The sequence below is a fragment of the Narcine bancroftii genome, chromosome 5 (assembly GCF_036971445.1).
Source record: "Narcine bancroftii isolate sNarBan1 chromosome 5, sNarBan1.hap1, whole genome shotgun sequence".
Taxonomy (NCBI): Eukaryota; Metazoa; Chordata; class Chondrichthyes; order Torpediniformes; family Narcinidae; genus Narcine; species Narcine bancroftii.
The window spans coordinates 46,027,810-46,042,635 of NC_091473.1; the positions used below are offsets into that span (position 1 = coordinate 46,027,810).

The 14,826-nt window shown below is 43.0% G+C and overlaps 1 protein-coding gene across 2 annotated transcripts in view; it reads right to left on the bottom strand.

The window, feature by feature from the left end:
• The window catches only part of LOC138763344 (rab GDP dissociation inhibitor alpha), an 82,428-nt gene that overhangs the window by 35,838 nt on the left and 31,764 nt on the right, over positions 1-14,826 (bottom strand). For both annotated transcript variants that reach the window (XM_069937322.1, XM_069937323.1), the window contains one exon: positions 12,994-13,128. In XM_069937322.1, coding sequence (XP_069793423.1) covers positions 12,994-13,128 — 135 coding nt within the window. The remainder of the gene's footprint in view (positions 1-12,993; positions 13,129-14,826) is intronic.

Consider the following 14,826-nt stretch of genomic DNA (forward strand, 5'->3'; position numbering starts at 1 on the left):
CAGGATCACCACCTGCACTTACGCAGCCTGTTTCAATAGCTGGAAGAATTCAGACTTACCATCAACCCTAGCAAATGTCAATTTGGCAAGTCAACCATCAACTTCCTGGGGCACAAGATCACGGCCAAAGGCTTCTTTCCCTTATCTTGCAAAGTGAACGCAGTCCATGCTTTTCCAAAGACTACCACGGTTAAGGGACTGCAAAAATTCTTGGGCATGATAAATTTCTATCACCAGCAGGCACTGACATTCTTTGACCACTGTTTCAGTTCCTCGCCATGAAGCACAAGGAAGTTCATTGGACCACAGAGGCAGAGCTCGCGTTCACAATTGTCAAAGGTGCTTTGGCTAACGCAGAGATGCTCGTGCATCCTAATCCCAGCACTGCCCTGGCACTCATCATTGACACCTCAGATAGAGTGGTGGGCACAGTTCTTGAGCAGTCCATCAATTGCCAACCACTAGCTTTCTTTAGCCGACAACTGTAGCCATCAGAGATAAAATACAGCATATTTGATTGAGAGCTGTTGGCATTGTATCTCTCCACATAACACTTCCGATATGTTTTGGAGGATCCGCATTTCACTGCCTTTATGGACCATGAGCCGCTCATTTTTGCCTTCAGCAAAATATCGGAACCATGGTCAGCCAGGCAGCAGTGTCACTGGTCATACATTTCTGAATTCACAACTGATGTTCGTCATGTCTCAGGGAAAAACAATCTTGTCAATGACGTGCTGTCCAGACCGACAGTACATCATATTCAGGGTGGTGTTGATATTCCTGAATTGGCCAGTGCACAGGCCATGGACCCCGACGTTCAGGCATACAGTATGCCGTTACTGACCTGGACATACAGCAGGGGCACCACAACTAGGAGGCCCAATTCTACTTTGTGACATGTCTTTGGGTTACCCTAGACCAGTGATTCCGGCAATTTGGAGGCAACATCTTTTTGACCAAGTTCACAACTTGTCTCATCCATCCATCAGAACAACTGTCAAGCTCATAGTAAGCAAGTATGTATGGCATGGACTAAAAAAATAAGACGTTGCGCAGTAGGCCCGGACGTGTACCTCCTGTCAGACTTCAAAAATTCAGCAGCATACCAAGGCGCCTCTCCAACCTTTCCCAACAGTGTACCGGTGTTCTGAACATGTGCATGCAGACCTGGTCAGACCATTGGCAGTATCTCAAAACACAAGATACATCCAGATGGTCATATGCGCTGGCCAGAGACCATCCCATTGCCATCCAGTAATACTGAGACACATGCCAGAGCATTCATTATCAATTGGATCTCGAGATTTGGTGTCCCGACGCACATAACTTCAGATCGCGGAGCGCAATTCCCCTCTGCGTCATGAACTGCCCTTGCATGCTTTTGTGCCACACGACTGCATCACATTACAGCATACCACCTGAAGTTTAACGGTCTTGGGGAACATTTCCACTGACACCTCAAGACTGCACTCAAAGCACAACTCACCGGGCCCAATTGAATTGTTGAGTTACGGTAGGTTTTACTGGGAGTGCGCACCACTCCCAAGGAAGACATGCCTGCATCATTTCTGGAGATGGTTCTCTTGGTTCCAGGGGACATTCACTTTGCATTCCATCCAACTCTGACCTGAATGCTTTTCAGCAACTTCGAAACGGCATCGCAGTTAGCAAATCTATTCCAAACAACTGGCATGGAACCCCAAAGCGGCATGTGCCTCCACCTCTCCTTGATGCTGACTTTGTGCAGACAAGTCCCAGGAGCACTGTTGGAACGGCTGCATGAGGGCCCTTTCTGCGTGGTTAAGAGGTGAGGGATCTGTATACTTTGGTCATTGGGGGGCATTTGCAACTGTTTAGTAGGGACAGAACCAAGCTTGCTTCCCCCATTCTCTTCCCCCAGTCCAGACAATGAGGTCATCCACCCTAAGGTGCATGCAGCCAGTTAATTGGTTTTGGGCAACGATTTGGGGGGGGGGTTGTATAGTGGGTATGTAGCATGTGTACTTTCAACCCGCCAGCCCCACTGATTGGCAGTAAACACTTAGTGACATTACCACCCCCATTCCATGCACCCCGGGACGGGAGGGATATAAAAAAAAGCATGGCAAACTCAAATAAACAGTCTTTGGTTGACTAGCCCTATGAGTGTTGATTTAGTAGCTCTACCAAAGTAGTCGCTACACCACCATCATTCATGATTGGATATGGCAGGTCTGAAGAGCCTCAATCTGATCTATTATTGAGAATGGCTTAACTCTGTCTCTTGCATGCTCTTTGTGTTGTTTGGCATGCATGCCATAGTCCTGTCTTGCAGCTTTTCCAGGTTGCAACCCATTCTGAGGTTGCTCTTGATGTGCCCTTCACACGAGGGCATTGTGATCAGTTCACCCAGCTATAGTAAAAATATCATCGAGCTGGAAAGGGAGCAGAGAAGATTCACAAAAATGTTACCAGGGCTGGTGGGCTTTATTTAAAAGGAGAAGTTCAATAGTCTGGAACTTTCTCTGGAACCTTAGAATTTTATTGAATCACTTGAAGAAAAAACAAATAATTATAGTCTTTTCCCCAGTATAAGGGAATCTGAAATGAGAAGGCATTTATTTAAGGCAAGAGGGAAATAATTTAGAAGAAACCAAAGGGGCACCACCTTCACACAGAGGGTAATAGAGACAATGGAATGAGCTGCCAGAGGAAGAGGTGGAAGCATGGATAATGCAGCATTGAAAAAACATTCAGGCTTTGGTGATCAGAAATCTGCCCGACTAATTTGGTTAAGTTTTTTTTCTCCTCTCTTCCCCCCACCTCCCCCCCCCCCCCCACCCCGTTAAAAGTGCATAGATGTGCGAGTGATTGTGGTGGTTCCCCAGTTGTAGAGAGAATGGATGATTGCATGTGGTTGATGGTTCTGGACAAAGAGCATGAGCAAATGCAGTTCCCAGTCCTGAAATGGCAACAAGTGGTAATTCTGCCTTATCCATAGGGGGAAAAAAAAGATTTGCAGGGTTGAATGTGATAACATGTATATACTCTGAAAATAAATCTGAAATCTGAATCCAGAGGGAGTGAATGTTTGAAAAATACTCCCTTATTTAATTTCATTTGGACAATTTACACAAGTAAGCCTACTTGTGACAGAAATACAACTTATATGTACTGACACAAGGGATGATTTCAAATGGAGACATTTTAAAAAAATAACAAGAACAGCAAATAAAAGAAAATTTATCACTTTCAGAAAAAAAGATTTAGTTTTTATATGTGTTAAAAAAATGCTCGGAGGCTAAGCAGACTCTTAATTGTGATGCATTAGAATAAATTCATAGCATCCAGATGAGTTTTGAACTATTTATTAATGAACACAAAAAGGACTTGTAACATCTATGGTAACATGGTAATGTCTATTGTATGTGATAACAACTGTGGTAACAGTCAACATAAAATGCCAAACTCCTACTCACCCTCCTCGCCTCTATCCTGCTATACCAGTCCATGCAGGCTAATAACCCCTGCACATACATCAACCATCCAAGTGAATAGCCTGTGCATACTGGAAGAAACAGAGCGTGTACAGCCTCTGGACCCCAGGATGCCATAGACACCCACAGACAAACCAATAACAATAAACAACACACCTTTGGCTCCTACAATACCGGCCCATAATTATTATGTTTCAAACAATAATTACATGATTATAAATAGCAATCAAACACTGTAAATTCCAATATTATGTAGATCTCCTTTCTTCATCAGGTCTTGAAAGAGTAATATTTACCACCAATCTGGAGCAGTAAAGTCTGTAGTCTGTGTGGTGAGCAAGGTCCAAAAAAAAACCAACACAATAAAGTCAATTTTGGGCTTGTCAAAGTTTCTGTCTCCTGTAGAAGGCAGACTTTGATGGGTCTGCCAAAAAGCCAGTTTTGGTCTTGATCTGAACATGACACACAAGTCCCTTTTTGTCCAGAATGATCTCAACAATTTTTCCAGTTAGCCAGGAGTTTCAAGGCACTGAATCATCCATGATGATCACGATGTCTCCTAATGTGAAGTTACATCTGATGTTAGACCATTTCTGTCATGCCTGCAGTTGGGGAAGATGTTCTTTTCCAGAACAAGTGCGACATAAACTGAACTTGCCTCCATATACATCTTCCTCCTGTAATTGCCCTGGTGGCATCGATGGGTTAGTCTTAAGGAGCAGATGGTGGTACGGGTTAAGTGCTTCAAGGTCATTTGGATCTGTAGAAGCCTTGGTGATTGGATGACTGAGGGGATAGCCTCAGCTTCACTTAAAACTGTGTGAAGACCCCCCTTGTCAAGACTTTGCACATATTGGGTGGAATTGAGAACCTTTGGCCCTGATCCAATTAATCTTTAACATACAACTCCATGGTGTGAGCCAGCAGGGTATGAAAGATCCAATTGATTTCTTTCTGGAGCAATGTATTATGCATTTAATCTTGATTTCAGCTTTCAATTACCTTCCTCAACTCGTATTGAGCTCCCACAAAATTGGTGCCATTGTTGGATTGTAGTTCTTCCACTTGACCACATCTGGTTGTGAAACATCAAAGGGCATTGATGAAAAAAAAAATGTGTCAAGTGAGATGCCACTTCAATGTGAATTGCTCTTAAAAGCCAAACATGAAAATATTCCCATAGTGCTTCACAATACTCCTTCCACACTTCACACCAATGGGTCCAAAATAATTGTCTCCAACATACGTTAAGGGAGGCTCATCAGGAGGGACTCTATCCAGGAACAAATCTACCATTATATTCCATCAAACAACACATTTTGACATAATTTTTTTTGATTGACACAGTGGCGCCAGCAATCCAACATTTTTGGCGTAGTCTGGATAACATAGGGTTGTGACCACCACGACCCACTTCTTCAAGAACATGTCAAGGAATTAGATCAGAAATGTGAACATCTTTGGTCAGCAGGACAGGATGTTTCATCTCTTCTGGCATTGCTGCTCTGCTATGTCACCCCCCAATTCTCAATTCATCATTTTCCAGAATGGGGCTGAGTTTACAAATGTGGCTAGTCCTCTTAACATTCATTTCCTTTTCTCAGACTTGAGATTTCATCATCAAATCTCTTCTGGGAAAAGTAGATCATCTCCATTTCAGCATTCACCAGTTCTTCAACTGTGAAACCAGTTTTCCTGACTCTCGAGATTTCCTGTTTCCCTTTGAGGCAGATCTCTCTGATGGGTGTTATCTGGATAAAGCTGAGTAAGAACATCACTTGCTTGTTTCCTCTTTCTGCTACAATACAGGAGCAGTCCTTTAAGTCTGAGCGTCCATGCTACTGCCCTTTTCAAACAAATCAGGGATGAGAAGTAAGGGATTAAGCAGGTTACTGGATCCACTTCTTCAGGCGTTATCCAAGCAGCATTTCCAGTTATGCTCCTGATTTCAGTCCTTTGGTGAAATTTCATCCATCAGGATTTTGAGGCCAATCTTCCTGAGGGCGAAGAAGAAACCGAGGCTCGGACACCCTTATTTATTTCTTCAGAAAAGATTAGATTTTCAAACATCAGGAAGCCATGTCCGTTGGATTGTTATCGGTAGGGCATGCGAGACTTGGTCAATTTCAGCAACCCTGTTGGCCACAAAAGTTCAGAACCTCATCGTTTTATTGGTGAAGAATAGAGGTGCCATTGGTCCAAAATATGGAGTCTGCTAATTTCATCTTTTCTCCACACTGTGTCCATTCTGCTCTCCATGTGGCAGCAGTTAACTCCATTCAAGGGATAGTTGCTGGCTCTCATGGAGCCACTCTTGTTTTTCCCATCACAAACCCTCAATGTGCCTGAACATAGTTATTATACAGTAACAGGTAACTAATAGTTCCATAACTGTGCTCCCACGCATCAGCAAAATGATGCAGTTGAGCAGATGTCACCGCTCCAAAGTTTGTGGGTTAGAATCATCTGCCAACCTTAAAGTCTTCCAGCTTATGAAGATCCTGAATCATTCCTGTACAATGGATCTGATATCATATCATCCCAGCCAATCCTTTTCCTACACAAATCTTGCAGGATCTTCTTGGCAGGCAGGACTACTGGTGCCAATATTCCTAGGGGATCAGATATTGAACTGACTGTTGAAAGAATCCCCTTTCTTGTAAGGGGCGGGGGGGGGGGTGAAGGTCTTTCAAGATTATTTTGAACTTAAAAACGTCAGACTGAACACACCATTGTACACCTAACACTCTCTCCACAGGAAGGTTGCCATGGTACAAGTCCAGATTCTTCATTCCTTTTGGTCGGTTTCAGGTATAGCAGCCAACACATGATGAGTGTTACTTCTCCACTTGGTAGTAGAGACTCCCTTGAAACAATTCGCTCATAGCTCATGACAAAGATGAGGTGACCACCTATTAACTGGAGGAACAATACCTCATGTTCCTACTGGGCACCCTTCAACCAGATGGCATTAATATCAACTTCTCTGACTTTCATTAAAATTCCCCCCTCCCCACCCCCATTTCTCCTTTGACTGACTCATTTCGCACAGACATGATAAATTCCACCTAGACCCTTATCACATCCAATTAAATGACAGTGCATCTATTTGCAGCAACTTAATCTCCAAATTGTGCAAACTTTGCCCTTAGGATGCATGCTGAGGACAATATGAAACAGTTTAGCCCTCAAGCTGTAAGCACGCAATTTGGACATTACATGTAATCTGGACATGTACAAAAGTAAAACATTTTTGGGAAGATTTAAATTTATTAAATAAAATTACAAAAGGTACCAAAAGATCCAGAAATCTTCCTGTTAAACAACATAAAAGACAAAGAATAAGGCCTGAAATGAGACAAAACTAAAAAAAAATATTTATTATGATTGTACTTGCAGCAGCAAAAACATGCATAATGACAACTTGGAAAACAGAAGCAACCTTAAAAATACAACAATGGTACATAGAAATGAACAAGTGTATTCCATTAGAAAAAATTACCTATAATCTAAAAGACATGTATACTTTATTTGAACAAATTTGGAAACCATACATAGAGTATACTAGAAACCACCAATTTCAAACCTCCACCTCTTAAAATAATAAACAACAAATATAAAAATATTTAAATATAGAATTTAAGACGACATGGCTTTTTCTTTTGTATTCTTTTATTGTTTATTCATTTTTCTTATTTCTTTTACAATGTTATAGGGGTGGGGAGGGTGGGAGGAAAAATGGGGAAAAATGAAAGTGTATATTTTAATGATGAATGTATATATTGTTACAGTGAAATATTAAATAAACAAAAAAAGCTGTTCGCACCATCAGGAACAACTTCTATGTGGATGAGAGCACGATAGGCTGTAGATGCTGTGATTGTAGTAAAAACCGAAATGCTGGAAAACTCAGCTGATTTATTCAGCATGTGCAGGATATTTCGATATTTCGGGCCTGAGCCCTTCTTCAAAGGAAAATTGGTGTCTTGGAACATAGTGATGGCAGAAAATGGTATCTACCACACCATGGGGTTTTGCATCCATATAAGAATAAAGAACTTTGAGTGGTGTTTAACTGTGGAGCAGCATTTCGGGGAGTTTCACTAAATTCTCAGCTCTTTCAGGGGCCAGGCCTGACCAGGCCTGACATTGATGGGGGTCTTGGCTAGATTCCGTAAAGAACCTGAAGTCATCACTGCAGACTTTGAAGCAACATTTCACCAGGTGAAAGTACCAAATGAAGACCAGGACTTGTTCGGGTTCCTCTGGTGGCTCCCCCATTGTTTGAAATTCTGAAACTTTCTGATACACCCTGTTTCTGCCTTTTCTAATTTTTTTCATGAAGGATTCAAATGGGAGTTAGATTTGAATATTACAACTGATGAGCGAAGACAATTAGATCTTTGTCAAGACTATATAACAAATATTATTAATGCAAGATATAGATTAGTTCAGTATGTAATTCATTTATCTATTTATTTTACACACCAGTTGTAATTGACACCACAAAAATTGAATAAAATGAAATCAAATTTGTCAGACCAATGTTTTAGATGTAGTGAAAAGATGAGCACTTTTTTGCATTCAACTTGGTCAGACTCCAAGGTAAGTTTTCTTTGGGTGGATTTAGGGAACTTTTTAGAACAGGCACTGCATTTCTATTAAACCCAGATTTATTCCTATTGGGGAATATAGAAAGAACAAGACCCAAATTGAAGTTATCAATATCTCAAACAAAAGTTGTTAAAATAGCATTAGTAGTAGTAAGGAAATGTATTGCGGTGACTTGGAAATAGGATTCTCATTTAGGTATGTGAAAATGGAAAGCAGAAATTCAAAGTAGTATTCCTTCAGAGAAAATTGCATATAATTTGAGAAATAAATCTGCTCTAGTGGGCCGAGTGACTGTGCAAGTAAACAGGCCAAATCGCCGCAACACACAGCCCGACCAGGATGTCGTGGGCTCTCTTTCACTATCAAGAAGGAGCCTGCATCTAATGCTACATACAGGCTAAGGAGTCCTCCAATTCTGTGTAGCAGCCCACCAGCCCGAAAGTGACACTGCGACACGAAGATATCACTTCGGAAAGCTGGCAGGTATGTCAATGGAAGTGGGCAGGCCATCGTGGAGATGCGGCGAATTCAAACCAATAAAGTCATTCTTTGATTCACCCTCATGCTGTGTGTAAGTCTCTTTACTCTGTAGCGCTGCCGCAGCAGTCGCTACAGTGGTAACCTAGACAGTTCCAACGTTTTGGAACCTGCATCGATCACACGAGAATTCAGGAACCAGCTAAATTCACAGTCACAGTATCTGCGACCAATGGAGTGGGCCATTCTCCCGCCATTCTGGGAAAGCTGGCCCAGGAACTGGCTACAGCTGGCTGAGTCACAATTCCACATCAGGGAAATCATTTCAGAGGGCACCAAGTTCTGGCATGTCGTCAACAGCCTGGACAAAGAAGAGTACGCCTCCTCCTTACTGGCCAAAGGCCCAGCTATATTGGCACCAAACTTCCCATGATTCCAACCCGCCACGACATGGAGCACCACAGAGACCACCAGCCCCCTGGTGCATGCATGAGCCCAGTGCCTCCCACCAGACAAGCTCCAACAAGCCAAGGCCAAGTTCACACCCATGGAGGAGTTGGAGATCATCTGCCATTCCAACAGCCCTTGGGCCTCCCAGCACCCATAGTTGGCATTTGTGTGGCTACTACTAACATCTAAATAAGGCGACGGTCCCAGACACGTACCCCATCCCACACGTCCAGGATTTTGCCATGAGGCTACAGGATATTCTCCAAGGCTGACCTCAAAGGCGTACCACCAAATCCCGGTACACCCCAGCGATGCCCAAAAGACAGCCATCATCACACCCTTCGGCCTCTGAATTCCTAAGAATGCCTTTTGGACTCAAAAATGCGGCCCTGACATTCCAGCAGCTAATGGATGTAGTCGATAGGGTCCTCAACTTCATCTTAGTTTAACTAGATGACATCCTCATTGCCAGCCCCGACGCCAGCACCCACAGGACGCACCTTACCTGCCTGTTCGACAAACTGCAGCAGTTCGGGCTCACGGTGAACCCAGCTTAGTGCCAGATTGGCCTGCAAACAATAGACTTCCCGGGGCACTGCATCAACCCAGAGGGTGCCACGCCACTACCCAACAAGGTGGAGGCCATCCAGAACTTCCCCAAACTGAGCACGACGAGAGGACTACAGGAGTACCTGGGGATGGCCATCATTTCCTCTCTGGAGCGGCAACCCTCATACAGACCCTGTTCAGCCTCATCAAACTTGGCGACAAGATGCTACAATGGACACCGGAGACCACGGACACTTTCCACGTCACCAATTCAGCACTGGCAAAAGTCACGGTACTAGAACACCCCGATCCCATCTCCCTCACAACAGATGTTTCAGAGAGAGTGGTGGGCACAGTGCTAGGGTAATTGGTCGAGCACTCACGACCTTTGCCTTCTTCAGTAAGCGCCTCTGAACACCAGAGCTCAAATATAGTGCATTTCACTGTGAACTGCTGGCACACACCGGCACACCAAAGCCCCCTACAGACTTTCAAGCCAGTACAACGCAGGTTCCAACATGTCCACGTTGACGTTATCTACCCCCTCCCAGTGAGCAAAAGTATGAGGTACCTGTTCACAACCATCTATAGATTCACCCACTGGCCAGAGGCTATATCCATGGCTGCGTTGCACACACATGCGCCTGTGCTTTCCTCACCACCTGGGTTACACATTTTGGAGTCTAGACCCACATCACCAAGGAGTGCAGTTTACCTCCTCCTTCTGGTCCAACCTGGTGAAATTCTGCAGCAGCCAGGTCCACCATTCCCAAGCAAACAGACTGGTCGAGTGGTTCCACTGTCACCTGAAGGCCACGTTGAAAGTCCAAATGACCAGGCCCAAACTGGATAGATGAGCTCCCGTGGGTACTGCTCGGGATCCGCACGGTACCAAAGGACTTGCCAGCATCATCCCAGAGATGGTGTACAGCACACCCCTCTCCATCCCAGGGGAGCTATTCAACCCCAACCCCCACTCCCCATAGACCAGTGGTGTTAGACATTCTGCACAGGCTGAGAGGGCAAGTGGGTTGACGACTCCCACCCACCCCACCACCGTCCAGATACGGCTCACCACCCAGCCATGTTCCAGCAGACCTACAGTCCACCCACTAAATTTTCATACAGAGGACAGTAAGGGACGACCTCCCCCCCATTACAGTGCCCATATGAAGGCCCCTTCGGGGTACTGCAGAGATATGGTGTGGTGTTCACATTGGACATTGGCAGCTGACAGGACAGTTTCACATTCGACCACCTCAAAGCCGCGCACCTGGACTCAGACCTGCCAGCCCTGGACCCCCCCCGGATCAAACACGGAGGAAGATCGCCCAAAGACCAAGTCAAACTGCTCAGAGAACAGCGGCAATTCTGGGGGGAGGAGGGGTGGAATGCAGTGGGCTGAGCAACCACGGGAGTAAACTGGTCGAATCGCCGTAACACGCAGCCAGTCCAAAATAGTGTGGACTCCCCTTCACTGTCTAGCATGACATACAGGCCAAGGAGTCCTCCACTTCCGCGTAGCAGCCCACCAGCTGGAGAGTGACACTGTGACACAATGATATCACTTCCAGAAGCTGGCAGGTAGGTCACTGGAAGTGGGCAGGCCAGCACAGAGACACAGCGAGTTCAATTCAATAAAGTCATTCTTTGATTCACCCTCACGTGTGGACGTCTCTTTACTCAGTAGCGTTGTCACAGCAGTCACTACAGAGCAAATTTGGAGCCCGTATATGCAAAATTCTAGGTATAAATATGTAGAAATGTTCTTCCAGCCTCAAGACCTGTGTCTACCTTCTTCCTTAAATTGATCATATAAACTTTGAAGTTGTGTGTTATATAAATATATATATTTGGGGGTGAGTGATTATAACCATCATGTAATAAATGAAATTTTCTTTTCAATTTACACATTTATTGTTTGAGTAATGGTTTACTAAATACATGTATGGAAATTTTTTTTTAAAAACTTGCAACAAATACGCAAGTCTAATTCTTCTGATGGCTGTGATGCACTGCTGTCAATGAGCGAGTTTCCACTGCAGTCAATATCGCTGTGATTCTCGGCAAATGATTCCACCAGCATGTATATGGGACATTCTGGTCTAGGGTTAGAAGCCTTGGACCCCTCTGTGGCTGGGGCCCAGTCCAATGGAACCAGATTGCTGTCAGTAGACTCAAACATAGCTGTCATATTGTTTTCAGTTTTGCTCCAAATCGAAGAGGGGAAAACAGTCCAAATGTTCCAACAATATCCATTCAATTCAAAACTCCGAGATTCAAAGTGTTCATGCAGTTCTGTCATAGATGCGGCTATTTACTGTTGACCAAATGTAGCAATTACTATGCATAAAAAATGCTCAGAGGTTAATTAAGTTCTTAACTGTGATGCATTAAAACAAATTCATAATGAAGTCAAGATACGTTTTTAACTGTTTATTAATGAACTCAAAAAGGACTCATAATGGCCATGGTGACGTGGTAATGTCTATTATATGTGATCTTTCTTTTGGCTTGGCTTCGCGGACGAAGATTTATGGAGGGGGTAAAAGTCCACGTCAGCTGCAGGCTCATTTGTGGCTGACAAGTCCGATGCGGGACTGCAGTAATGGCCAACAGAAAATATCAGAGCCCTACTCACCCTCTTCATCTCTATCCTGCCATACCAATCCAAGCAGGCTAACAACTCTGAAACCCACAAAAGCCCCATGCATGTGCGCACTGAAATAAACAAAACGCGTTCAGCCTCCGGTCCCTGAGTCGCCGCCAATGCCTGCAGCCAAACCAGCTGCTAAAAACATGTGTTTGGCTCCTACAATATGCAAGGAATCAGTCAGCAAAACCAAACAAAATAAGGACCAAAACATCACATGGTAGAGAGCAAATTATATGCAACTTCTGTTCCCAAGTATTTCTGATTATGAACAAGGTTTCAGGGGATACACAGGGCCACTGATGAATTGCTACAACATGGTTACATCAGTGTGCTGATAATCACATCCAGAGATGTAGATTTTCAAGTACATGTCCAAGTAGAAATTCATGCCAGTCATCAATCTTCAAAAGCAAGAAATGAAGACAAGCTATATTTCCAGCAGTTCAGAACACTTGCAAATATTTAACCACAATGCAAAAATGTTTTCCATTCCTACTGGTACAGCACTCCATCAGAATGAAGTACCAGCATAAAATACATGCTTGTCCCTGCATTCTTTGGTTGATCTCATGACTTTCTCATTGGAAACCTCCCCTCTGATCCCCAGTTAAGGCTGACAAAAATGAGATTTAATGGTATTTTTGTTCAATTGGATTGAAGAGACGCAGAGGCCACAACTTGAGAGAATTGTCATTTTAATTAAAGAAAACATTTTCAAATTAAAGGAGAAAAATATTTGTAAAAATATAATTAGGTGTTTTTACTCACCTGTAGCTAAAGCTTCAGTCTCTGTAGAAGGGACTTTGTGGATTTTCCCCATTTTGTACACAAAACTTCCTTCTACCACCTTAAAATCTAAATAACGGGTGACCTCTGTGTAAAGCAGCATCTTCACAAGTTGTCCTAAAACAAGCAAACACTAACAGTTTGTCAAATATACAAGATAGCCCAGCAGCACACTGAAAATACATCTCAATTCCATATTGATAAGCTCATTTTGATAAAGTGATGTTTGAGTGCACGAGGAGACCAGTTAGCACAAGGGAATAAACACACTACTTGCCTCGGAATAGTATTTAGGTGCAAAACAATGATAACTAGAAACACACACAGGAAAAGCTGCTCCAGGGAGGGAAAAAGAGTTAACCAGGAGAACATCACATGAAATGTCAGTGACCCAAAACATTAGTTCAGTTTTTCATGCCTAAGAATTTCTCGTATTTTCTGTCTTTATCTCAGGTTCATAGCTTCTGTAATTTTTGCTTTTCAAATAATAATAATTGTCATTTATCATTTACTCTGGTTTCCTCTCAATTCCCAAAGACATACTTGTTGGTTAATTGGCTTCTGTAAATTACCTCTTACTGGAGCTAAGTGGCAAAACCAAAGAGGAGTTGTCCAATATCCTAGTATTGCATTATGTCACAAATTGAGGGTACACATTAAAGAATAAGCTTGAGTGCTACAGGGAAATATTGAGGGGGGGGGAAATCAATTTATTGGATTGTTCTGCTAGCAGACTACATGGACTCTGTAGTCTCCTCCTCCATCATTACAAGTCCACCAGGGTAGAGGAGGCAAAAAGTTTGATTTCTGATTGACAAGAGCCGTTTTGGATGAAATGTTTTTGGGGCTGCTCATCAAGAGAGTTGCCAGTGCTAGAGACAGCAGTTGTGGCAGAATCTGTGGCAAGTGCAATTCAAAATTGCCACCCAAAATGTGCATAATTATCAACTGAAAGAGTAAATTGAGACGGTATTCATTGAACCTTTAAAAGCAAAACTGTTAGAATAGGTCTGGCAGTACAGAGAAATGAAATAAATATTTCTTCATCTTTCAGACTAAGGAGCATCCAAGAACATCCCCCATGTACATCAAGTACATTGTCAAAAAGTGAAAGTTTGTGGTTCTCTAACAGAGAGATTACTTACATATTTATCATACAAAGAAGTATCCCAGTTCATGACTTGCAAAAGATTAGTGTGCAGACAGAGTTAAGTATTTTTAGGAAAGCTAATAGAAAGTTACTGAATATAAAAGGTTATGCAACTATTGCAGTGTATTGGAGGATTATGTTGGTCTCCTTATTTAAGGAAGGACTTTAATACATTGGAATCAGCAGAGGTTTACTCATTTTCACTCAAACTTCATCTACCACCCACCCCTCCCATAAGTTTCCTTCTCTGTCTTCATACTCAATATCTTTTCGAATATCCTATTACATCATAGCACCCCGTCTCAAAAAAGGTTCCTGACAAAATGTTAACTATTCATTTCTCACATCAATGCTTCCTGACCTGCTGAGTCCCTCCAGTCCCCATTTGCTTGCTCAACATTTTAGCACCTGCAGTTCCTTGTGTCTGTTACTAGACTGGTTTCTGGAATGGGCAGGTTGTATCATAAGCACGAGTTGAACATAGGTAGATTATATCTATTTGAGTTTAGAAAAGTGAGAGGTGACTTGATAGAAACAGACAAGATCTAGTTTGCTCTTGATAGGGTAGATGCCGTTACTAATATTAATACTCCAAAAAATGTTTCAAGAATTAAATAAACAAATAAGGAAATTTATTTGGAAAAGTAAAATGGCAAGAGTCTCTA